Raw genomic sequence first — 25,587 nt, 5'->3', positions numbered from 1 at the left:
GATATACATGAAGAACACAGTCTAATGACCTGATATACCTGATATACATGAAGAACAGTCGTCTAATGACCTGATATACCTGATATACATGAAGAACACAGTCTAATGACCTGATATACCTGATATACATGAAGAACACAGTCTAATGACCTGATATACCTGATATACATGAAGAACACAGTCTAATGACCTGATATACCTGAAGAACACAGTCTAATGACCTGATATACCTGATATACATGAAGAACACCGTCTAATGACCTGATATACCTGAAGAACACAGTCTGATGACCTGATATACCTGATATACATGAAGAACACAGTCTAATGACCTGATATACCTGATATACCTGAAGAACACAGTCTAATACCCTGATATACCTGAAGAACACAGTCTAATGACCTGATATACCTGATACACATGAAGAACACAGTCTACTGACCTGATATACCTGATATACATGAAGAACACAGTCTAATGACCTGATATACCTGATATACATGAAGAACACAGTCTAATGACCTGATATACCTGATATACATGAAGAACACAGTCTAATGACCTGATATATACCTGATATACATGAAGAACACAGTCTAATGACCTGATATATACCTGATATACATGAAGAACACAGTCTAATGACCTGATATACCTGATATACATGAAGAACACAGTCTAATGACCTGATATACCTGATATACATGAAGAACACAGTCTAATGACCTGATATACCTGAAGAACACAGTCTAATGACCTGATATACCTGATATACATGAAGAACACAGTCTAATGACCTGATATACCTGAAATACCTGAAGAACACAGTCTAATGACCTGATATACATGAAGAACACAGTCTAATGACCTGATATACCTGATATACATGAAGAACAGTCTAATGACCTGATATACCTGATATACATGAAGAACACAGTCTAATGACCTGATATACCTGATATACATGAAGAACACAGTCTAATGACCTGATATACCTGATATACATGAAGAACACAGTCTAATGACCTGATATACCTGATATACATGAAGAACACAGTCTAATGACCTGATATACCTGAAGAACACAGTCTAATGACCTGATATACCTGATATACATGAAGAACACCGTCTAATGACCTGATATACCTGAAGAACACAGTCTGATGACCTGATATACCTGATATACATGAAGAACACAGTCTAATGACCTGATATACCTGATATACCTGAAGAACACAGTCTAATACCCTGATATACCTGAAGAACACAGTCTAATGACCTGATATACCTGATACACATGAAGAACACAGTCTACTGACCTGATATACCTGATATACATGAAGAACACAGTCTAATGACCTGATATACCTGATATACATGAAGAACACAGTCTAATGACCTGATATACCTGATATACATGAAGAACACAGTCTAATGACCTGATATATACCTGATATACATGAAGAACACAGTCTAATGACCTGATATACCTGATATACATGAAGAACACAGTCTAATGACCTGATATACCTGATATACATGAAGAACACAGTCTAATGACCTGATATATACCTGATATACATGAAGAACACAGTCTAATGACCTGATATACCTGATATACATGAAGAACACAGTCTAATGACCTGATATACCTGATATACATGAAGAACACAGTCTAATGACCTGATATACCTGAAGAACACAGTCTAATGACCTGATATATACCTGATATACATGAAGAACACAGTCTAATGACCTGATATATACCTGATATACATGAAGAACACAGTCTGATGACCTGATGTACCTGATATACATGAAGAACAGTCTAATGACCTGATATACCTGAAGAACACAGTCTAATGACCTGATATACCTGATATACATGAAGAACACAGTCTAATGACCTGATATACCTGAATACCTGAAGAACACAGTCTAATGACCTGATATATACCTGATATACATGAAGAACACAGTCTAATGACCTGATATACCTGATATACATGAACACAGTCTACTGACCTGATATACCTGATATACATGAAGAACAGTCTAATGACATGATATACATGAAGAACACAGTCTAATGACCTGATATACCTGAAGAACACAGTCTAATGACCTGATATACCTGATATACATGAAGAACACAGTCTAATGACCTGATATACCTGATATACATGAAGAACACAGTCTAATGACCTGATATACCTGAAATACCTGAAGAACACAGTCTAATGACCTGATATACATGAAGAACACAGTCTAATGACCTGATATACCTGATATACATGAAGAACAGTCTAATGACCTGATATACCTGATATACATGAAGAACACAGTCTAATGACCTGATATACCTGATATACATGAAGAACACAGTCTAATGACCTGATATACCTGATATACATGAAGAACACAGTCTAATGACCTGATATACCTGATATACATGAAGAACACAGTCTAATGACCTGATATACCTGAAGAACACAGTCTAATGACCTGATATACCTGATATACATGAAGAACACCGTCTAATGACCTGATATACCTGAAGAACACAGTCTGATGACCTGATATACCTGATATACATGAAGAACACAGTCTAATGACCTGATATACCTGATATACCTGAAGAACACAGTCTAATACCCTGATATACCTGAAGAACACAGTCTAATGACCTGATATACCTGATACACATGAAGAACACAGTCTACTGACCTGATATACCTGATATACCTGAAGAACACAGTCTAATGACCTGATATACCTGATTTACATGAAGAACAGTCTAATGACCTGATATACCCTGAAGAACACAGTCTAATGACCTGATATACCTGAAATACATGAAGAACACAGTCTAATGACCTGATGTACATGAAGAACACAGTCTACTGACCTGATATACCTGATATACCTGAAGAACACAGTCTAATGACCTGATATACCTGATTTACATGAAGAACAGTCTAATGACCTGATATACCCTGAAGAACACAGTCTAATGACCTGATATACCTGAAATACATGAAGAACACAGTCTAATGACCTGAAATACATGAAGAACACAGTCTACTGGCCTGATATACCTGAAGAACACAGTCTACTGACCTGATATACATGAAGGACACAGTCCAATGAAATGCTTATTTGCTGGTTCACCTCTTGACAGTCCAATGAAATTCATACATTATTCATTACAGGTTGACCTCTCGACAGGTTGACCTCTCGACAGCTTTACCTCTAGATAGAGGTTGACCTCCTAGACAATGCAGCAAGTATAGAAGAAAGAGTCAAGCAATTTTTTTTTAATTAAAAGTCCAAGACATAATGAGTCATTTAAACAAACACAATGAGTTATGTGAGTTCGTCTGTGGAGGTTGGGGTGTTCTGCCTATTGTTCTGTTTGTGACCCATGTTCCTGCCGTCGTGTTGTCCTGTATCAGGCGTGGGGCCAGACACGTCAGACGAGACGCTCCTCTCGGCCATCGCCAGCGCCCTCCACATGAGCTCCTCCCCCATCACGGGCCAGACGACCTCGGCTGCAGAGAAGAACCCTGCTATCTGGCTCAACACGTCGCAGCCTCTGTGTAAGGCCTTCATAGTCACTGATCAGGACATCCGGTAAGAACCTGGTGGGTTTCGGGGTCCTCAGTGCATACATAATTACAGTGCACTGTGCACGTCTCGCCTCTGAGCTGTGGTATTGATCTGCTGTGGTATTGATCTGATGTGGTATTGATCTGCTGTGGTATTGATCTGCTGTGGTATTGATGTGCTGTGGGCTGTGTTATTGATCTGCTGTGGTATTGATCTGCTGTGGTATTGATCTGCTGTGGTATTGATCTGCTGTGGTGTTGATCTGCTGTGGTATTGATGTGCTGTGGGCTGTGTTATTGATCTGCTGTGGTATTGATGTGCTGTGGGCTGTGTTATTGATCTGATGTGGTATTGATCTGATGTGGTATTGATCTGATGTGGTATTGATCTGCTGTGGTATTGATCTGCTGTGGTATTGATCTGATGTGGTATTGATCTGATGTGGTATTGATCTGCTGTGGTATTGATCTGCTGTGGTCGCAGGGCCCCACACACTGTCGCAGGGCCCCACACACTGTCGCAGGGCCCTACACACTGTCACAGGGCATCTGCCAAACCCAGATTCGTCCGTCGGACAGCCAGAGAACGCGTTTCCACTGCTCCAGAGTCCAGTGGCGGCCAGCTTTACACCACTCCAGCTGACTCTTGGCATTGCGCATGGTGATCTTAGACTTGTGTGCGGCTGCTCGGCCATGAAAACACATTTCATGAATCTCCAGACGAACAGTTGTGCTGACGTTGCCTCCAGAGGCTGTTTGGAACTTTTTGGAAAGGTGTCATCCTATGACGGTGCCACGTTGAAAGTCACTGAGCTCTTCAGTAAGGCCGTTCTACTGACAATGTTTGTCTATGGAGATTGCGTGGCTGTGTGCTCGATTTTATACACCTGTCAGCAACGGGGTGTGGCTGAAATAGCCGAATCCACTAATTTGAAGGGGTGTCCACATACACTATCTATACAAAAGTATCTATTTCCATCACTCCAGTATCCCTGTACAATGATAATATGGTACTGACCCTGTATATAGTATGGTATTAACTGACCCTGTATATAGTATGGTATTTACTGACCCTGTATATAGTATGGTATTAACTGACCCTGTATATAGTATTAACTGACCCTGTATATAGTATGGTATTAACTGACCCTGTATATAGTATGGTACTAACTGACCCTGTAAATAGTATGGTACTAACTGACCCTGTATATAGTATGGTACTAACTGACCCTGTATATAGTATGGTACTAACTGACCCTGTATATAGTATGGTATTAACTGACCCTCTATATAGTATTAACTGACCCTGTATATAGTATGGTATTAACTGACCCTGTATATAGTATGGTATTAACTGACCCTGTATATAGTATGGTATTAACTGACCCTGTATATAGTATGGTATTAACTGACCCTCTATATAGTATTAACTGACCCTGTATATAGTATGGTATTAACTGACCCTGTATATAGTATGGTATTAACTGACCCTGTATATAGTATGGCATTAACCTACCCTGTATATAGTATGGTATTAACTGACCCTGTATATAGTATGGTATTACCTGACCCTGTATATAGTATGGTACTAACTGACCCTGTATATAGTATAGTGTTAACTGACCCTGTATATAGTATGGTATTAACTGACCCTGTATATAGTATGGTACTAACTGACCCTGTATATAGTATGGTATTAACTGACCCTGTATATAGTATGGTATTAACTGACCCTCTATATAGTATTAACTGACCCTGTATATAGTATGGTATTAACTGACCCTGTATATAGTATGGTACTAACTGACCCTGTATATAGTATAGTGTTAACTGACCCTGTATATAATATGGTATTAACTGACCCTGTATATAGTATGGTACTAACTGACCCTGTATATAGTATGGTATTAACTGACCCTGTATATAGTATGGTATTAACTGACCCTGTATATAGTATGGTATTAACTGACCCTGTATATGGTATGGTATTAACTGACCCTGTATATAGTATGGTATTAACTGACCCTGTATATAGTATGGTACTAACTGACCCTGTATATAGTATGGTACTAACTGACCCTGTATATAGTATGGTATTAACTGACCCTGTATATAGTATGGTATTAACTGACCCTGTATATAGTATGGTATTAACTGACCCTGTATATAGTATGGTATTAACTGACCCTGTAAATAGTATGGTATTAACTGACCCTGTATATAGTATGGTATTAACTGACCCTGTATATAGTATGGTACTAACTGACCCTGTATATAGTATGGTATTAACTGACCCTGTATATAGTATGGTATTAACTGACCCTGTATATAGTATGGTATTAACTGACCCTGTATATAGTATTAACTGACCCTGTATATAGTATGGTATTTACTGACCCTGTATATAGTATGGTATTAACTGACCCTGTATATAGTATGGTATTAACTGACCCTGTATATAGTATGGTATTAACTGACCCTGTATATAGTATGGTACTAACTGACCCTGTATATAGTATGGTATTAACTGACCCTGTATATAGTATGGTATTAACTGACCCTGTATATAGTATGGTATTTACTGACCCTGTATATAGTACGATTACTTACTTTCTCGTGTTCTTCTTCTTGTCGTTTCTGGCATGACGTTGTTATGGATTTTCACTTCACCTGTGTACGTGACATTAAAACCTGAAAATTGTTTGAGTTGCAGTAGATTCTCCTCACTTCAGACAGCTCCCACTGTGACACACACACACACACACACACACACACACACACACACACACACACACACACACACACACACACACACACACACACACACACACAGAGAGCTCCCACCTCTCCCTCCCAACTCTAATCCTGCCAGAGCAGGAGGCCTATTGTTTTGTATGGAAGCTAGCGTCAGGGAGACAGAGCGACAGCACAACTGAAATGACCATTTTGGCATTTGCAGAGAGCTGCTCACAGAGAGAACTGAACACGTGCGGCTAGGAGATACGCTTCTTCTCTGATGTAATGGGCAAATTCTTAGTGTTTCAGTCCATATGGAAACATTCACCATGCGTGTTCGAGGGTGGAGGGGGGGGGCATTTTTTTTCTCAATTTTTTTGTACATTGTACATTTTTTTTGTACATTTTCTCCTCCTCATCCTGACTGAATGTGATGCCATAGAAAAATAATGAATAGAATGCGTGAGCCACATCAATTAAACATCATTTGAATGAATATTCTACATTACCACGGCAATTATTGCATCACAATACCTGGCAGCCGTAGAGTGAGCGAGCGTATGAGTTGACCCGTTATACTGCCAGGATTAGAGGTTCCAAGTCTGTTCTATTCATTGTGTTTCTATCTCACTCAACCACACTCAGCTGTTGGTTCCAAACACACAAAATGCATTGTTTTTTAATACTTATGATGGTTATTTTCATTTCATCACCGTCTTAATCCATAACCGTCGGTTATATGTTAATTAATGAATGGTTATACGTTAATTGTCCCAGTCCTCAACAGGAGTGTTATTGTCCCAGTCCTCAACAGGAGTCTTATTGTCCCAGTCCTCAACAGGAGTGTTATTGTCCCAGTCCTCAACACGAGTGTTATTGTCTCAGTCCTCAACAGGAGTGTTATTGTCCCAGTCCTCAACAGGAGTGTTATTGTCCCAGGCCTCAACAGGAGTGTTATTGTCCCAGTCCTCAACAGGAGTGTTATTGTCCCAGTCCTCAACAGGAGTGTTATTGTCCCAGTCCTCAACAGGAGTGTTATTGTCCCAGTCCTCAACAGGAGTGTTATTGTCCCAGTCCTCAACAGGAGTGTTATTGTCCTCAACAGGAGTGTTATTGTCCTCAACAGGAGTGTTATTGTCCTCAACAGGAGTGTTATTGTCCTCAACAGGAGTGTTATTGTCCTCAACAGGAGTGTTATTGTCCTCAACAGGAGTGTTATTGTCCTCAACAGGAGTGTTATTGTCCTCAACAGGAGTGTTATTGTCCTCAACAGGAGTTTTATTGTCCTCAACAGGAGTGTTATTGTCCTCAACAGGAGTGTTATTGTCCTCAACAGGAGTGTTGTTGTCCTCAACAGGAGTGTTATTGTCCTCAACAGGAGTGTTATTGTCCCAGTCCTCAACAGGAGTGTTATTGTCCCAGTCCTCAACAGGAGTCTTATTGTCCCAGTCCTCAACAGGAGTCTTATTGTCCCAGTCCTCAACAGGAGTCTTATTGTCCCAGTCCTCAACAGGAGTGTTATTGTCCCAGTCCTAAACAGGAGTGTTATTGTCCCAGTCCTCAACAGGAGTGTTATTGTCCCAGTCCTCAACAGGAGTGTTATTGTCCCAGTCCTCAACAGGAGTGTTATTGTCCTCAACAGGAGTGTTATTGTCCTCAACAGGAGTGTTATTGTCCTCAACAGGAGTGTTATTGTCCTCAACAGGAGTGTTATTGTCCTCAACAGGAGTGTTATTGTCCCAGTCCTCAACAGGAGTGTTATTGTCCCAGTCCTCAACAGGAGTGTTATTGTCCTCAACAGGAGTGTTATTGTCCTCAACAGGAGTGTTATTGTCGCAGTCCTCAACAGGAGTGTTATTGTCCTCAACAGGAGTGTTATTGTCCTCAACAGGAGTGTTATTGTCCTCAACAGGAGTGTTATTGTCCCAGTCCTCAACAGGAGTGTTATTGTCCTCAACAGGAGTGCTATTGTCCTCAACAGGAGTGTTATTGTCCCAGGCCTCAATAGGAGTGTTATTGTCCCAGTCCTCATCAGGAGTGTTAATGTCCCAGTCCTCATCAGGAGTGTTATTGTCCCAGTCCTCAACAGGAGTCTTATTGTCCCAGTCCTCAACAGGAGTCTTATTGTCCTCAACAGGAGTGTTATTGTCCCAGTCCTCAACAGGAGTGTTATTGTCCTCAACAGGAGTCTTATTGTCCCAGTCCTCAACAGGAGTCTTATTGTCCCAGTCCTCAACAGGAGTGTTATTGTCCCAGTCCTCAACAGGAGTGTTATTGTCCCAGTCCTCAACAGGAGTGTTATTGTCCCAGTCCTCAACAGGAGTGTTATTGTCCCATTCCTCAACAGGAGTGTTATTGTCCCAGTCCTCAACAGGAGTGTTATGTGTAATTATGCTTCTCCTCCATTGATCCTATCCCCTACATAGGGAACTGTGATGTGCCTGTTAGGAGGTTCTGTCTAACGTATTGTTGTTATCGTTATTGAACGTTTATTTTCTCATGTGGTCCCATTTAGACCAAGGCCTCTTTCACAAGGGAGTGCTACATATACACAATTTATACAATTTACAAATACAGCATCATAAAAAGATTTACAAGCCATTCAAGAAAAACAATCCATTCCTCTGCAAAGAGGTCCTTAATCAACAAGTTGAACTGCCCCAGAGGTACCAGAACATCAAGTTGAACTGCCTCAGGCACCAGAACATCCAGTTGAACTGCCTCGGGCACCAGAACATCCAGTTGAACTGCCTCGGGCACCAGAACATCCAGTTGAACTGCCTCGGGCACCAGAACATCCAGTTGAACTGCCTCGGGCACCAGAACATCCAGTTGAACTGCCTCGGGCACCAGAACATCCAGTTGAACTGCCTCGGGCACCAGAATATCAAGTTGAACTGCCTCGGGCACCAGAACATCAAGTTGAACTGCCTCAGGCACCAGAACATCCAGTTGAACTGCCTCGGGCACCAGAACATCCAGTTGAACTGCCTCGGGCACCAGAACATCCAGTTGAACTGCCTCGGGCACCAGAATATCAAGTTGAACTGCCTCGGGCACCAGAACATCCAGTTGAACTGCCTCAGGCACCAGAACATCCAGTTGAACTGCCTCGGGCACCAGAACATCCAGTTGAACTGCCTCGGGCACCAGAATATCAAGTTGAACTGCCTCGGGCACCAGAACATCCAGTTGAACTGCCTCAGGCACCAGAACATCAAGTTGAACTGCCTCAGGCACCAGAACAGCAAGTTGAACTGCCTCGGGCACCAGAACATCCAGTTGAACTGCCTCAGGCACCAGAATATCAAGTTGAACTGCCTCAGGCACCAGAACATTCAGTTGAATTCATTTTTTTCCTTAACTAACTCATCAATATGCTTTTTAAAATTGTCCTTTTTTGTCAATCCAGATGCCCAGATATTTATAAGCAGGGACACCATTAATGAGGACAAGTCAACGAGTTCACGTCAACGAGGACACGTCAACAAGGACACGTCAATGAGGACAAGTCAATGAGGACAAGTCAATGAGGACAAGTCAATGAGGACACCGTCAATGAGGATACCTTCAATGAGGACACTATCCAATGAGGACACTATCCAATGTATATATGCATAAATCATCAGATACAAGTGTTTTTGAAAATAACACATACCCGGTGGTTTTTACCTGCATTAACTACCTATTTCAGTTCAACAAAGGCTTTCTGCAGGGCAATAGCTCTGACACAGCCTGGTCAACCGTGGGAGCAACAGCATACACAACAGTGTCATCTGCAAACAGATGTATGTTACACTTTTTGTTTGGCATATAGACCTATATTGTTTAAATAGACCGTAAAAAGTATAGGGCCAAACATCGGACCCTGTGGGACACCTTTTCCTAATGTCACGGAAACCTGACTTAACGCCATCAGAGAATACCCCTTGTGTTCTGTCTGTCAGGTATTGCATGATGCTTGATCCAGGCCAATTGCAGACAATCTTTGCATTAGTAAAGAGTGGACAACAGTATCAAAAGCCTTCGATAGGTGAATGAAGAGGGCAGCACAAGTCTTTCATTTTTATACATACCCTTTACCACGTTATTTAACACCAGGGATGCAGTGGGGGTGGTACTATGACCCGGCCTGAATCCAGATTGAGGAACACCAGTAGCCAGGGAAAGATCTAGGCTGATGGGTAATCAAAGATTCTAGAACATAGACCCAAAGATTCTAGAACACAGACCCAAAGATTCTAGAACATATACCCAAAGATTCTAGAACACAGACCCAAAGATTCTAGAACATAGACCCAACGATTCTAGAACATCGTGTCTGTGAAGTCCTGCAGGACTCATAATAGTGAAGGTGAGCTGAGGGCTCTCAATGGGAAGAGTGTTTTAACAAACTCTTTATCACAAACAACATATAGATCGCATCTGAAATTGGTACCCCTTTCCCTTTGTAGTGTGGACTACTTTTGACAATAGAGGGTGACCTTTACCTTGAAATTTGTTCTCAGTGCAGATCTACTTTGGTGGTGAAGTAGAAATGATTGCCGCCTTCCCTTGGTATGGAAACACATTATCTGCTATACACTAGGTGACATGGTTCAGAGAGAAGGAGTGGATTAAGACTATGACTCCATTTCTTCTGGCGTCATCTGTAGGGATCTGTCTCTTGTCACCAGGCAGTCAGCCAATCAGTCAGTCGCCAGCCAGTCAGTCGCCAGCCAGCCAGTCAGTCGCCAGCCAGCCAGTCGCCAGCCAGCCAGTCACCAGCCAGCCAGTCACCAGCCAGCCAGTCGCCAGCTAGCCAGTCACCAGCCAGCCAGCCAGTCACCAGCCAGTCACCAGCCAGCCAGTCACCAGCCGGCCAGTCAGTCACCAGCCAGCCAGTTGCCAGCCAGTCATCCAGTCACCAGTCACTTAGTCATATCTGTTGGAACTATAAGGCATGAAACACCTTTCACTACTTTTCACCGGAGCCCTCCTCTCCCTTCATGTTACTGGGAGCTCTTATGAGTGCAGTGTTAATCCTGTAGATGGCAGTGTATACAAAGGCATGATGGCACACGGAGCTGAGCTCCGATAACCAGCTCTCTCTGGGTTATTATGGGAGGAGAGGAGAGAGGAGGTGAGAGGGAGAATAGGACTGGAGAGAAGGAGAGGACAGGAGAGAGGGAGTGGAGAGGAAGAAGAATAGTGGAGTGGAGAGGAAAGAGGGAGAAGAGGTGTGGAATGGATCCGTTTTTCTCATGCCTCTGTGATCCCATAGAATGAGAGAAGACAGATCATCCCATAGAATGAGAGAAGACAGATCATCCCATAGAATGAGAGAAGACAGATAATCCCACTGTGAGAGAAGACAGATCATCCCACAGAATGAGAGAAGACAGATCTGACTGGTTAGCTATTGATTCGTGCTGACTCTACCTGCGCTGACTCTACCTGCACTGACTCTACCTGCGCTGACTCTACCTGTATGGACTCTACCTGTATGGACTCTACCTGTACGGACTCTACCTGCGCTGACTCTATCTGTACGGACTCTACCTGTACGGACTCTACCTGCACTGACTCTAACTGCACGGACTCTAACTGCACGGACTCTAACTGCACGGACTCTAACTGCACGGACTCTACCTGTACTGACTCTTAACTGCACGGACTCTACCTGCGCTGACTCTACCTGCACGGACTCTTAACTGCACGGACTCTACCTGCGCTGACTCTACCTGCGCTGACTCTACCTGCACGGACTCTACCTGCTCTGACTCTACCTGCGCGGACTCTACCTGCGCGGACTCTACCTGCGCGGACTCTACCTGCGCGGACTCTACCTGCGCTGACTCTACCTGCGCTGACTCTACCTGCGCTGACTCTACCTGCGCTGACTCTACCTGTGCTGACCCTTCCTGCGCTGACCCTTCCTGCGCTGACCCTTCCTGCGCTGACTCTACCTGCGCTGACTCTACCTGCGCTGACTCTTCCTGCGCTGACTCTTCCTGCGCTGACTCTTCCTGCGCTGACTCTACCTGCGCTGACTCTACCTGCGCTGACTCTTCCTGTGCTGACTCTACCTGCGCTGACCCTTCCTGTGCTGACTCTACCTGCGCTGACTCTACCTGTGCTGACTCTACCTGCGCTGACTCTACCTGTGCTGACCCTTCCTGTGCTGACCCTTCCTGTGCTGACCCTTCCTGTGCTGACTCTACCTGCGCTGACTCTACCTGTACATATGGATTTGAGTGAAAAGTATTTGAATAAACATGAAAAGGTGAACGTAAGAAGCCCTCATCATTTCAAAAAGACTACATGTCATATTAAACAGCATATAAACACTCTAAATAGGTCAGGAGACAGACAGGGAGACTAAGAAGGAAAATTAATTCTGTAGGCTATGTTATTTCAGTTATTTCAAGGATATAGCCTACAAAGAAACACAGTGCATTCGGAAAGTATTCAGACCCCAACATTTTGTTACATTACAGCCTTATTCTAAAATTAATTAAATATTTGTTTTTTCTCATCAATCTACATAATTACTTATTTACATAAGTATTCAGACCCATTGGTATGAGACTCGAAATTGAGCCCAGGTGCATCCTGTTTCCAATGATCATCCTTGAGATGTTTCTACAACATGATTGGAGTCCACCTGTGGTAAATTCAATGAATTGTCCTTTGGAAAGGCACACACCTGTCTATATAAAGGTCCCACAGTTAACAGTGCATGTCAGAGCAAAAACAAAGCCATGAGGTCGAAGGAATTGTCCGTAGAGCTCCGAGACAGAAGTGTGTCGAGGCACAGATCTGGGGAAGGGTACCAAAACATTTCTGCAGCATTGAAGGTCCCCAAGAACACAGCGGCCTCCATCATTCTTAATGGAAGAAGTTTGGAACCACTATGACTCTTCCTAGAGAACCCGATGGTCACTCTGACAGAGCTCCGGAGTTCCTCTGTGGAGATGGGAGAAACTTCCAGAAGGACAAACATCTCAGGCCTTTATGGTAGAGTGGGCAGACAGAATCCACTCCTCATTAAAAAGCACATGACAGCCCGCTTGGAGTTTGTCGAAAGGAACCTAAAGGACACGAGATTCTCTTGTCTGATGAAACCATGATTGAACTCTTTGGCCTGAATGCCAAGCTTCACGTCTGGAGGAAACCTGGCACCATCCAGTGGCAGCATAATGCTGTGGGGATGTTTTTCAGCGGCAGGGAATGGGAGACTAGTCAGGATAGAGGGTAAGATGAATGGAGCAAAGTACAGAGAGATCCTTGATGAAAACCTCCCCCAGAGCGCTCCGGAGTGGTATTGCTGTAAGATGTGATTTATAAAATGTTTTTTTTACGATCTTTTAAAACCGTCTTGTTTTGGGTTATAAATAAGTATTTCTTATTTATTTATTTATTTATTATGTTCAACTTGTTTTAAATCCTTCACTATTTCATCAGGGCTCTCTCTAGGTTAAGTGTTCCGCATAACATACACATCATGTGTGGGGATTAGTGGTTACCTTGTTCTATTAGGTGACCAGGGGGATGGCTCTACTTTTTCATGCCAGACTTCAGAATATTGTTTGTTTACGTTTTTTTATTCTTCTACAACTTTTTTTTATTATTTACTAATTTGAAAAATGTTTAATGGATTAGTTGTTATTGTAATCTGGCATCTATCCCTTTCCCACCTGACTTTACATGACTAGGTCTAATATCATGAGGGACAGCTGGTTGACTTTACATGGCTAGGTCTAATATCATGAGAGGGACAGCTGGTTGACTTTACATGGCTAGGTCTAATATCAGCTGGTTGACTTTACATGGCTAGGGGAGAGCTGGTTGACTTTACATGGCTAGGTCTAATATCACGAGGGACAGGGACAGCTGGTTGACTTTACATGGCTAGGTCTAATATCACGAGCTGGTTGACTTTACATGGCTAGGACAGCTGGTTGACTTTACATGGCTAGGTCTAATATACATACTTTACATGGCTAGGTCTAATATCACGAGAGGGACAGCTGGTTGACTTTACATGGCTAGGTCTAACATCAGAGAGGGACAGCTGGTTGACTTTACATGGCTAGGTCTAATATCACGAGAGGGACAGCTGGTTGACTTTACATGGCTAGGTCTACATACTTTACATGGCTAGGTCTAATATCAGAGAGGGACAGCTGGTTGACTTTACATGGCTAGGTCTAATATCATGAGAGGGACAGCTGGTTGACTTTACATGGCTAGGTCTAATATCATGAGAGGGACAGCTGGTTGACTTTACATGGCTAGGTCTAATATCATGAGAGGGACAGCTGGTTGACTTTACATGGCTAATATCATGAGAGGGACAGCTGGTTGACTTTACATGGCTAATATCATGAGAGGGACAGCTGGTTGACTTTACATGGCTAGGTCTAATATCATGAGAGGGACAGCTGGTTGACTTTACATGGCTAGGTCTAATATCATGAGAGGGACAGCTGGTTGACTTTACATGGCTAATATCATGAGAGGGACAGCTGGTTGACTTTACATGGCTAGGTCTAATATCACGAGAGGGACAGCTGGTTGACTTTACATGGCTAGGTCTAATATCATGAGAGGGACAGCTGGTTGACTTTACATGGCTAGGTCTAATATCATGAGAGGGACAGCTGGTTGACTTTACATGGCTAATATCATGAGAGGGACAGCTGGTTGCTCGGTCACTTTTACTAGCTGAAATGTTAAATCTTTAAATCACCCAGTGAACCATAAAAGGGCCGTTTCTCATTTAAATCACCTTTAAGTAGACGTCTCCTTTCTTCAGGACGCACGGCTCGGCACTTTAGACCGCAGGAGGGTGGGATCGGTCAATCATATCATTCCAACTTTCATTCTGAATCTAGAGGAGCAGCCATTTTAATAAGTAAGAACATACCGTTCTCAATGTCAAATGTAGAGGCAGACTCAGCAGGCCATGTCATTCATGTAGTAGGAAGACTGTATAATACACCCTGTTATCTTATGCAACAAATTTGAATAACAGTTCATTCTTCACAAATGTATATTCTCGATGACCAAATATGGACACAGCACCTACCTAATACTAGGTGGTGATATGAATGGTGTACTGTCGCCCAGTCTGGATCGTAGCTCTCCTTAGGGTATCATCTTCATCAAAGACAGTATCCACAATTCAGTTTTTTCTTAAGACCTATCTGATGTGTGGCGTTTCCACAATCCCACACCTGTGGAGTAATATGTTTTGCTCGCCAGTTCATAAGACCTTCTCACATATAGACTACTTTTTTATAAGACAATAGATTTCTGCCACTTATCACGGAGTGTGATTACCAAGCTATAGTCATTTTGGATCATCTTCCTCTATGAAACTACTTGTAGCGAATACACAGTCTAATTATTGCCCTGGTTGGGTTAAATCACTACTGCTATCAGAAGAAATCTTTGTTGCTTTTATATCCTTTCAAATGGATCTATTTCTCTTATTTCAAACCCCCTCCAACAGCATGGGAATCAATGAAGGCTTATTTTAAGGGGAAAAATTATTTAGTACAGAGCAAGATTAAGTGAGTGTAATATTCAACGCTGAGGGGTACATACAAATAAAAATCTTGGATTTGGTTATGGCATATTTACACTCTTCATCTGCAGATTTACTAAAACAACGTTTGACACATCAGACAGAGTTTGATCTTCTCTCAACTCGACGAGCTGAACTTCGCATGAGTAAATCTCCATACGAAATGATGAATACGGAGCGAAATCAGGGGAGAAGGGCACACTGAGATCACTGACGAGCTGGGTAACACACGTATTGATGATTTAGAGGTCAATTCATGCTTTCATAACTTTTACTCACGATTATACACTTCGGGGTCCGCTGCTAAATGCCACCTTACTCCACACCTTCTTTGAGAACTTAGATGTTCCTACAGTTGAACCTGAGATAGCTGCTGAATTAGAATAACAGTTCTCTGTAGAAGAGATTGTGTTGGTAATTAAATCTATGCAGTGTGGTAAATCCCCCTGGACCCGAAGGATTTATGAGCAAATTCTAATAAATCAACTCTCTCCTCTCTTGTTTTCCGTATTTGAGGAATCATTCTCCACAAACTCTTTACCGTCAAGAAATGAGACAAAAATGTATTTCACTTATTCTGAAAAAGGTAGATAAAAACCTCTTGAGTGTGGTTCATATATAGGCCAACTTCTTTACTGATTTGTGATGTAAAGATACTTTCTAAGATGATTGCCTATTGTTTTGAGTCAGTCCTTCCCTCCATTATCTCTACAGATCAAACTGGTTTTGAGTCAGTCATTCCCTCCATTATCTCTACAGATCAAGCTGGTTTTGAGTCAATCCTATCCTCCATTATCTCTACAGATCAAACTGGTTTTGAGTCAGTCATTTACTCCATTATCTCTATAGATCAAACTGATTTCATTAAAAAAAATCGTTTTTTTCAACATCAGACGTCTTTATAAGCCCTCTTCATCGGACAATCCAGAGATATTGTTATCACTTGATGCTGAGAATTTGATGCCGTTTGATCGGGTAGATTGGGATTTATCTATTTTACACTCTCAAACAATTTGGATTCGGTTCCAATTTTATGTCCTGGATCAAAAATCCTTTACTCCTCCCCTATGGCTGCAGTCCGCACAAATAATAACTTTTCATCTTATTTCCAACTTCAACGTGGGACAAGACAGGGTTGTCCTCTGTCCCCTCAGCTGTTTGCCATGGCAATTGAGAACGTTTTGGCAAAATCAAATGTTTTATTTGTCACATACACATGGTTAGCAGATGTTAATGCGAGTGTAGCGAAATGCTTGTGCTTCTAGTTCCGACAATGCAGTAATAACCAACGAGTAATCTAACCTAACAATTCCAAAACTACTACCTTATACACACAAGTGTAAAGGGATAAAGAATATGTACATAAAGATATATGAATGAGTGATGGTACATAACGGCATAGGCAAGATGCAGTAGATGGTATCGAGTGCAGTATAAACCTATACATATGAGATGAGTAATGTAGGGTATGTAAACATCATATTAAGTGGCATTGTTTAAAGTGGCTAGTGATACATTTTTACATCAATTTCCATCAATTTCCATTATTTAAGTGGCTGGAGTTGAGTCAGTATGTTGGCAGCAGCCACTCAATGTTACTGGTGGCTGTTTAACAGTCTGATGGCCTTGAGATAGAAGCTGTTTTTCAGTCTCTCGGTCCCTGCTTTGATGCACCTGTACTGACCTCGCCTTCTGGATGATGACAGGCAGTGGCTCGGGTGGTTGTTGTTCTTGATGATCTTTATGGCCTTCCTGGGACATCGGGTGGTGTAGGTGTCCTGGAGGGCAGGTAGTTTGCCCCCGGTGATGCGTTGTGCAGTCCTCACAGCCCTCTGGAGAGCCTTGCGGTTGTGGGCGGAGCAGTTGCCGTACCAGGCGGTGATACAGCCCGACAGGATGCTCTCGATTGTGCATCTGTAGAAGTGCTTTTAGTGACAAGCCAAATTTCTTCAGCCTCCTGAGGTTGAAGAGGTGTCTGTGTGGGTGGACCAATCCAGTTTGTCTGTGATGTGTACGCTGAGGAACTTAAAACAACTGTCCCGTCGATGTGGATAGGGGCATGCTCCCTCTGCTGTTTCCTGAAGTCCATAATCATCTCCTTTGTTTTGTTGACGTTGAGTGTGAGGTTATTTTCCTGACACCACACTCCGAGGGCCCTCACCTCCTCCCGGTAGACCGTCTCGTCGTTGTTAGTAATCAAGCCTACCACTGTAGTGTCGTCCGCAAACTTGATGATTGAGTTGGAGGCGTGCATGGCCACGCAGTCTTGAGTGAACAGGGAGTACAGGAGAGGGCTCAGAACGGGTCTCGAGCTTGATGACGAGTTTGGAGGGTACTATGGTGTTAAATGCTGAGCTGTAGTCGATGAACAGCATTCTAACATAGGTATTCCTCTTGTCCAGATGGGTTAGGGCAGTGTGCAGTGTGGTTGAGATTGCATCGTCTGTGGACCTATTGGGGCGGTAAGCAAATTGGAGTGGGTCTAGGGTGTCAGATAGGCTGGAGGTGATATGATCCTTGACTAGTCTCTCAAAGCACTTCATGATGACGGAAGTGAGTGCTGCGGGGCGGTAGTCATGTAGCTCAGTTACCTTAGCTTTCTTGGGAACAGGAACAATGGTGGCCCTCTTGAAGCATGTGGGAACAGCAGACTGGGATAAGGATTGATTGAATATATCCGTAAACACACCAGCCAGCTGGTCTGTGCATGCTCTGAGGACGCGGCTGGGGATGTCGTCTGGGCCTGCAGCCCTGCCAGGGTTAACACCCTTAAATGTTTTACTCACGTCGGCTGCAGTGAAGAGGAGCCCGCAGGTTTTGGTAGCTGGCTGGTGTGTTTACGGATATATTCAATCAATCCTTATCCCAGTCTGCTGTTCCCACATGCTTCAAGAGGGCCACCATTGTTCCTGTTCCCAAGAAAGCTAAGGTAGCTAAGGTAACCATGTAAGCAGGCCCCTGCTACCTTACTGCACATGTTTTGGACATGCCCGAAATTGACAGGAGGCCCCTCTAAACAGTTCTATGGAGTGACACCACAGGAGGCCCCTCTAAACAGTTCTATGGAGTGACACCACAGGAGGCCCCTCTAAACAGTTCCTAACCTTTTCCTTTCTGTGTGTTGTGTGTGTGTTTAGTCCTTTCCTCCTCTAATTAAGAAGTGAGGCTCTGTCCTGTAATAAAGCTGTTTGGACCAGACACCCTGGCTGCTCTATTGTTCCCCACACACACTCCGCTAACCCAGCCCACACACTCCGTTAACCCAGCTCACACACTCCGCTAACCCAGCCCACACACTCCGTTAACCCAGCCCACACACTCCGTTAACCCAGCCCACACACTCCGTTAACCCAGCCCACACACTCCGCTAACCCAGCCCACACACTCCGCTAACCCAGCCCACACACTCCGCTAACCCAGCCCACACACTCCGCTAACCCAGCCCACACACTCCGCTAACCCAGCCCACACACTCCGCTAACCCAGCCCACACACTCCGCTAACCCAGCCCACACACTCCGCTAACCCAGCCCACACACTCCGCTAACCCAGCCCACACACTCCGCTAACCCAGCCCACACACTCCGTTAACCCAGCCCACACACTCCGCTAACCCAGCCCACACACTCCGCTAACCCAGCCCACACACTCCGCTAACCCAGCCCACACATTCCGCTAACCCAGCCCACACACTCCGCTAACCCAGCCCACACACTCCGCTAACCCAGCCCACACACTCCGCTAACCCAGCCCACACACTCCGCTAACCCAGCCCACACACTCCGCTAACCCAGCCCACACACTCCGCTAACCCAGCCCACACACTCCGTTAACCCAGCCCACACACTCCGCTAACCCAGCCCACACACTCCGCTAACCCAGCCCACACACTCCGCTAACCCAGCCCACACACTCCGTTAACCCAGCCCACACACTCCGCTAACCCAGCCCACACACTCCGTTAACCCAGCCCACACACTCCGCTAACCCAGCTCACACACTCCGCTAACCCAGCTCACACACTCCGCTAACCCAGCCCACACACTCCGCTAACCCAGCCCACACACTCCGCTAACCCAGCCCACACACTCCGCTAACCCAGCCCACACACTCCGCTAACCCAGCCCACACACTCCGCTAACCCAGCCCACACACTCCGCTAACCCAGCCCACACACACTAACCCAGCCCACACACACTAACCCAGCCCACACACACTAACCAAGCCCACACACACACTAACCCTGCCCACACACACTAACCCAGCCCTCTCTGTGTTCATCCCTAACCCAGCCCACACACACTAACCCAGCCCACACACACTAACCAAGCCCCCACACACACTAACCCAGCCCTCTCTCTGTGTTCATCCCTAACCCAGCCCACACACACTAACCCAGCCCACACACACTAACCAAGCCCCCACACACACTAACCCAGCCCTCTCTGTGTTCATCCCTAACCCAGCCCACACACACTAACCCAGCCCACACACACTAACCAAGCCCCCACACACACTAACCCAGCCCTCTCTCTGTGTTCATCCCTAACCCAGGACACACACACTAACCCAGCCCACACACACTAACCCAGTCCTCTCTCTGTGTTCATCCCTAACCCAGCCCCCACACACTAACCCAGCCCTCTCTCTCTGTGTCCATCCCTAACCCAGTCCTCTCTCTGTTCATCCCTAACCCAGTCCTCTCTGTGTCCATCCCTAACCCAGTCCTCTCTGTGTCCATCCCTAACCCAGCCCTCTCTCTCTGTGTCCATCCCTAACTCAGTCCTCTCTGTGTCCATCCCTAACTCAGTCCTCTCTGTGTCCATTCCTAACCCAGTCCTCTCTGTGTCCACAGGGAACAGGAGCTAAAGGTGATCCAGGCCCGCAGGACTCTGGAGGATGCACTGATGGCAGATGGGTTGGCGCGGACCGTCGAATCCAGCAGAGACTCAGAGGATGAAGCTGCATAGACCAAACATGGTGAGGAGGGGAGGGGTGAGGGGATAACGCTGTGGGGTGGGAGGATAACGCTGTGGGGCGAGGGGATAACGCTGTGGGGTGAGGGGATAACGCTGTGGGGTGAGGGGATAACGCTGTGGGGCGAGTGGATAACGCTGTGGGGCGAGAAGATAACACTGGGGGGTGAGGGGATAACGCTGTGGGGCGAGAGGATAACGCTGGGGGGTGAGGGGATAACGCTGTGGGGCAAGAGGCTAACGCCGGGGTGCGAGGGGATAACGCGGTGGGGCGAGAGGATAACGCCGGGGGGTGAGGGGATAACGCTGTGGGGTGAGGGGATAACGCTGTGTGGTGGGGGGATAACGCTGTGGGGTGGGGGGATAACGCTGTGGGGTGGGGGGAACTGGGGAGGTAGATGGATGGGACACCAGGGGTGAGGGGATAACGCTGTGGGGTGAGGGGATAACGCTGTGGGGTGAGGGGGACTGGGGAGGGAGATGGATGGGACACCAGGGTTGAGGGGGACTGGGACTGGGGAGGTAGATGGATGGGACACCAGGGGTGAGGGGATAACGCTGTGGGGTGAGGGGATCACGGTGTGGGGTGAGGGGGACTGGGGAGGTAGATGGATGGGACACCAGGAGTGAGGGGATAACGCTGTGGGGTGAGGGGGACTGGGAAGGTAGATGGATGGGACACCAGGAGTGAGGGGATAACGCTGTGGGGTGAGGGGGACTGGGGAGGTAGATGGATGGGACACCAGGGGTGAGGGGATAACGCTGTGGGGTGAGGGGGACTGGGGAGGTAGATGGATGGGACACCAGGGTTGAGGGGATAACGCTGTGGGGTGAGGGGATAACGCTCTGGGGTGAGGGAGACTCGGGAGGTAGATGGATGGGACACCAGGAGTGAGGGGATAACGCTGTGGGGTGAGGGGGACTGGGGAGGTAGATGGATGGGACACCAGGAGTGAGGGGATAACGCTGGTGGGTGAGGGGGACTGGGTGGTAGATGGATGGGACACCAGGAGTGAGGGGGACTGGGGAGGTAGATGGATGGGACACCAGGTGTGAGAGGATAACGCTGTGGGGTGTGGGGGACTGGGGAGGTAGATGGATGGGACACCAGGGGTGAGGGGATAACGCTGTGGGGTGAGGGGGACTGGGGAGGTAGATGGATGGGATACCAGGAGTGAGGGGATAACGCTGGTGGGTGAGGGGGACTGGGTGGTAGATGGATGGGACACCAGGAGTGAGGGGGACTGGGGAGGTAGATGGATGGGACACCAGGAGTGAGGGGGACTGGGGAGGTAGATGGATGGGACACCAGGTGTGAGAGGATAACGCTGTGGGGTGAGGGGGACTGGGGAGGTAGATGGATGGGACACCAGGGGTGAGGGGATAACGCTGTGGGGTGAGGGGGACTGGGGAGGTAGATGGATGGGACACCAGGGTTGAGGGGATAACGCTGTGGGGTGAGGGGATAACGCTGTGGGGTGAGGGGGACTGGGGAGGTAGATGGATGGGACACCAGGAGTGAGGGGATAACGCTGGTGGGTGAGGGGGACTGGGGAGGTAGATGGATGGGACACCAGGAGTGAGGGGATAACGCTGGTGGGTGAGGGGGACTGGGGAGGTAGATGGATGCGACACCAGGAGTGAGGGGGACTGGGGAGGTAGATGGATGGGACACCAGGAGTGAGAGGGTAACGCTGTGGGGTGAGGAGGACTGGGGAGGTAGATGGATGGGACACCAGGAGTGAGGGGATAACGCTGTGGGGTGAGGGGGACTGGGGAGGTAGATAGATGGGAGACCACGAGTGATGGCAACCCAAGCCTGGAGTGCAGTGTGCTAAAGTGTGTGTGTGTAAATGCTATATGTCCTGTCTTTAAGACAGCTGCTCTCATTACTGCTGACAGTAGTCATGGATGATGCTGCTCTCTCTCTCTCTCCCTCCCTCTCTCTCTCTCTCTCTCTCTCTCTCTCTCTCTCGCTCTCTCTCCCTCCCTCCCTCCCCCCCTCCCTCCCTCCCTCCCTCCCTCTCTCTCCTGCCAGGTTTGTCTGTGACGACCAGTCTCTATAGCCAGACTGTGCTCTCTGGGCAGCCAAGTTTGTCTGTGACGACCAGTCACTATTGCCAGACTGTCCTCTCTGGGCAGCCATGTTTGTCTGTGACGACCGGTCTCTATAGCCAGACTGTGCTCTCTGGGCAGCCAGGTTTGTCTGTGACGACCAGTCACTATTGCCAGACTGTCCTCTCTGGGCAGCCATGTTTGTCTGTGACGACCGGTCTCTATAGCCAGACTGTCCTCTCTGGGCAGCCAGGTTTGTCTGTGACAACCAGTCTCTATAGCCAGACTGTCCTCTCTGGGCAGCCAGGTTTGTCTGTGACAACCGGTCTCTATAGCCAGACTGTCCTCTCTGGGCAGCCAGGTTTGTCTGTGACAACCGGTCTCTATAGCCAGACTGTGCTCTCTGGGCAGCCAGGTTTGTCTGTGACGACCGGTCTCTATAGCCAGACTGTCCTCTCTGGGCAGCCAGGTTTGTCTGTGACGACCGGTCTCTATAGCCAGACTGTCCTCTCTGGGCAGCCAGGTTTGTCTGTGACGACCGGTCTCTATAGCCAGACTGTCCTCTCTGGGCAGCCAGGTTTGTCTGTGACAACCGGTCTCTATAGCCAGACTGTCCTCTCTGGGCAGCCAGGTTTGTCTGTGACAACCGGTCTCTATAGCCAGACTGTGCTCTCTGGGCAGCCAGGTTTGTCTGTGACGACCGGTCTCTATAGCCAGACTGTCCTCTCTGGGCAGCCAGGTTTGTCTGTGACGACCGGTCTCTATAGCCAGACTGTCCTCTCTGGGCAGCCAGGTTTGTCTGTGACGACCGGTCTCTATAGCCAGACTGTCCTCTCTGGGCAGCCAGGTTTGTCTGTGACGACCGGTCTCTATAGCCAGACTGTCCTCTCTGGGCAGCCAGGTTTGTCTGTGACGACCGGTCTCTATTGCCAGACTGTCCTCTCTGGGCAGCCAGGTTTGTCTGTGACGACCGGTCTCTATTGCCAGACTGTCCTCTCTGGGCAGCCAGGTTTGTCTGTGTCGACCGGTCTCTATAGCCAGACTGTCCTCTCTGGGCAGCCAGGTTTGTCTGTGACAACCGGTCTCTATAGCCAGACTGTCCTCTCTGGGCAGCCAGGTTTGTCTGTGACAACCGGTCTCTATAGCCAGACTGTGCTCTCTGGGCAGCCAGGTTTGTCTGTGACGACCGGTCTCTATAGCCAGACTGTCCTCTCTGGGCAGCCAGGTTTGTCTGTGACGACCGGTCTCTATAGCCAGACTGTCCTCTCTGGGCAGCCAGGTTTGTCTGTGACGACCGGTCTCTATAGCCAGACTGTCCTCTCTGGGCAGCCAGGTTTGTCTGTGACAACCGGTCTCTATAGCCAGACTGTCCTCTCTGGGCAGCCAGGTTTGTCTGTGACAACCGGTCTCTATAGCCAGACTGTGCTCTCTGGGCAGCCAGGTTTGTCTGTGACGACCGGTCTCTATAGCCAGACTGTCCTCTCTGGGCAGCCAGGTTTGTCTGTGACGACCGGTCTCTATAGCCAGACTGTCCTCTCTGGGCAGCCAGGTTTGTCTGTGACGACCGGTCTCTATAGCCAGACTGTCCTCTCTGGGCAGCCAGGTTTGTCTGTGACGACCGGTCTCTATAGCCAGACTGTCCTCTCTGGGCAGCCAGGTTTGTCTGTGACGACCGGTCTCTATTGCCAGACTGTCCTCTCTGGGCAGCCAGGTTTGTCTGTGACAACCGGTCTCTATTGCCAGACTGTCCTCTCTGGGCAGCCAGGTTTGTCTGTGTCGACCGGTCTCTATAGCCAGACTGTCCTCTCTGGGCAGCCAGGTTTGTCTGTGACGACCGGTCTCTATAGCCAGACTGTCCACTCTGGGCAGCCAGGTTTGTCTGTGATGGCCCGTCTCTATAGCCAGACTGTCCTCTCTGGGCAGCCAGGTTTGTCTGTGACGACCGGTCTCTATAGCCAGACTGTGCTCACTGAGTCTGTACCTAGTCAATGTTTTCCTCAGTTTTCTATCAGTCACAGTGGTCAGATAGTCTGCCACCATGTACTGTCTGTTTAGAGACAAATAGCATTGAAGTTTACTTAGACTTTTTGTGGTGTCTTTCCAATAGGTGATATATATTTTTATTTTTGTTTTGTGATGATTTGGTTGGGCCAGATTTTCTGAGTGCTGTCCTGAGGCTTTATGGGGTTGGTTTGGGTTAGTGAACTGAGCCTCAGAACCAGCTGGCTGAGTGCTGTCCTGAGGCTCTATGGGGTTGGTTTGGGTTGGTGAACTGAGCCTCAGAACCAGCTGGCTGAGTGCTGTCCTGAGGCTCTATGGGGCTGGTTTGGGTTGGTGAACTGAGCCTCAGAACCAGCTGGCTGAGGGGACTCTTCTCTTGTTTCATCTCTTCACATTGTAGAGCTGTGTGATGGAATGTTTTGGGGTCAATTGTTTTTAGGCTGTTGTAAAATGTGATGTCTCTTTTTTCTATTTGAATGAGGAGGGGGTATTGGCCCAATTCTGCTCTACATGCATTATTTGGAGTTTTTCTTTGCACTTGTAATACAGTCTTGCAATACAGTCTTGCAAAACTCAGCATGCAGTATTTCAATTGGATGTTTGTCCCATTTGGTGAATTCATTATTAGAGATTGGA

At 46.6% G+C, this 25,587-nt stretch overlaps 1 protein-coding gene across 1 annotated transcript in view; it reads left to right on the top strand.

Moving 5' to 3' along the window:
- The window catches only part of LOC139422664 (methyl-CpG-binding domain protein 2-like), a 272,964-nt gene that overhangs the window by 226,968 nt on the left and 20,409 nt on the right, over positions 1 to 25,587 (top strand). The window contains exons 5-6 of the mRNA XM_071173840.1: positions 3,457 to 3,634; positions 20,775 to 20,899. Coding sequence (XP_071029941.1) covers positions 3,457 to 3,634; positions 20,775 to 20,889 — 293 coding nt within the window. The 3' untranslated portion in view covers positions 20,890 to 20,899. The remainder of the gene's footprint in view (positions 1 to 3,456; positions 3,635 to 20,774; positions 20,900 to 25,587) is intronic.

The sequence above is a fragment of the Oncorhynchus clarkii genome, chromosome 12, assembly GCF_045791955.1.
Source record: "Oncorhynchus clarkii lewisi isolate Uvic-CL-2024 chromosome 12, UVic_Ocla_1.0, whole genome shotgun sequence".
Classification (NCBI taxonomy): domain Eukaryota; kingdom Metazoa; phylum Chordata; class Actinopteri; order Salmoniformes; family Salmonidae; genus Oncorhynchus; species Oncorhynchus clarkii.
Note: the sequence above shows the minus strand (reverse complement) of the source record. Positions and strands in the feature narration are given on the sequence as shown.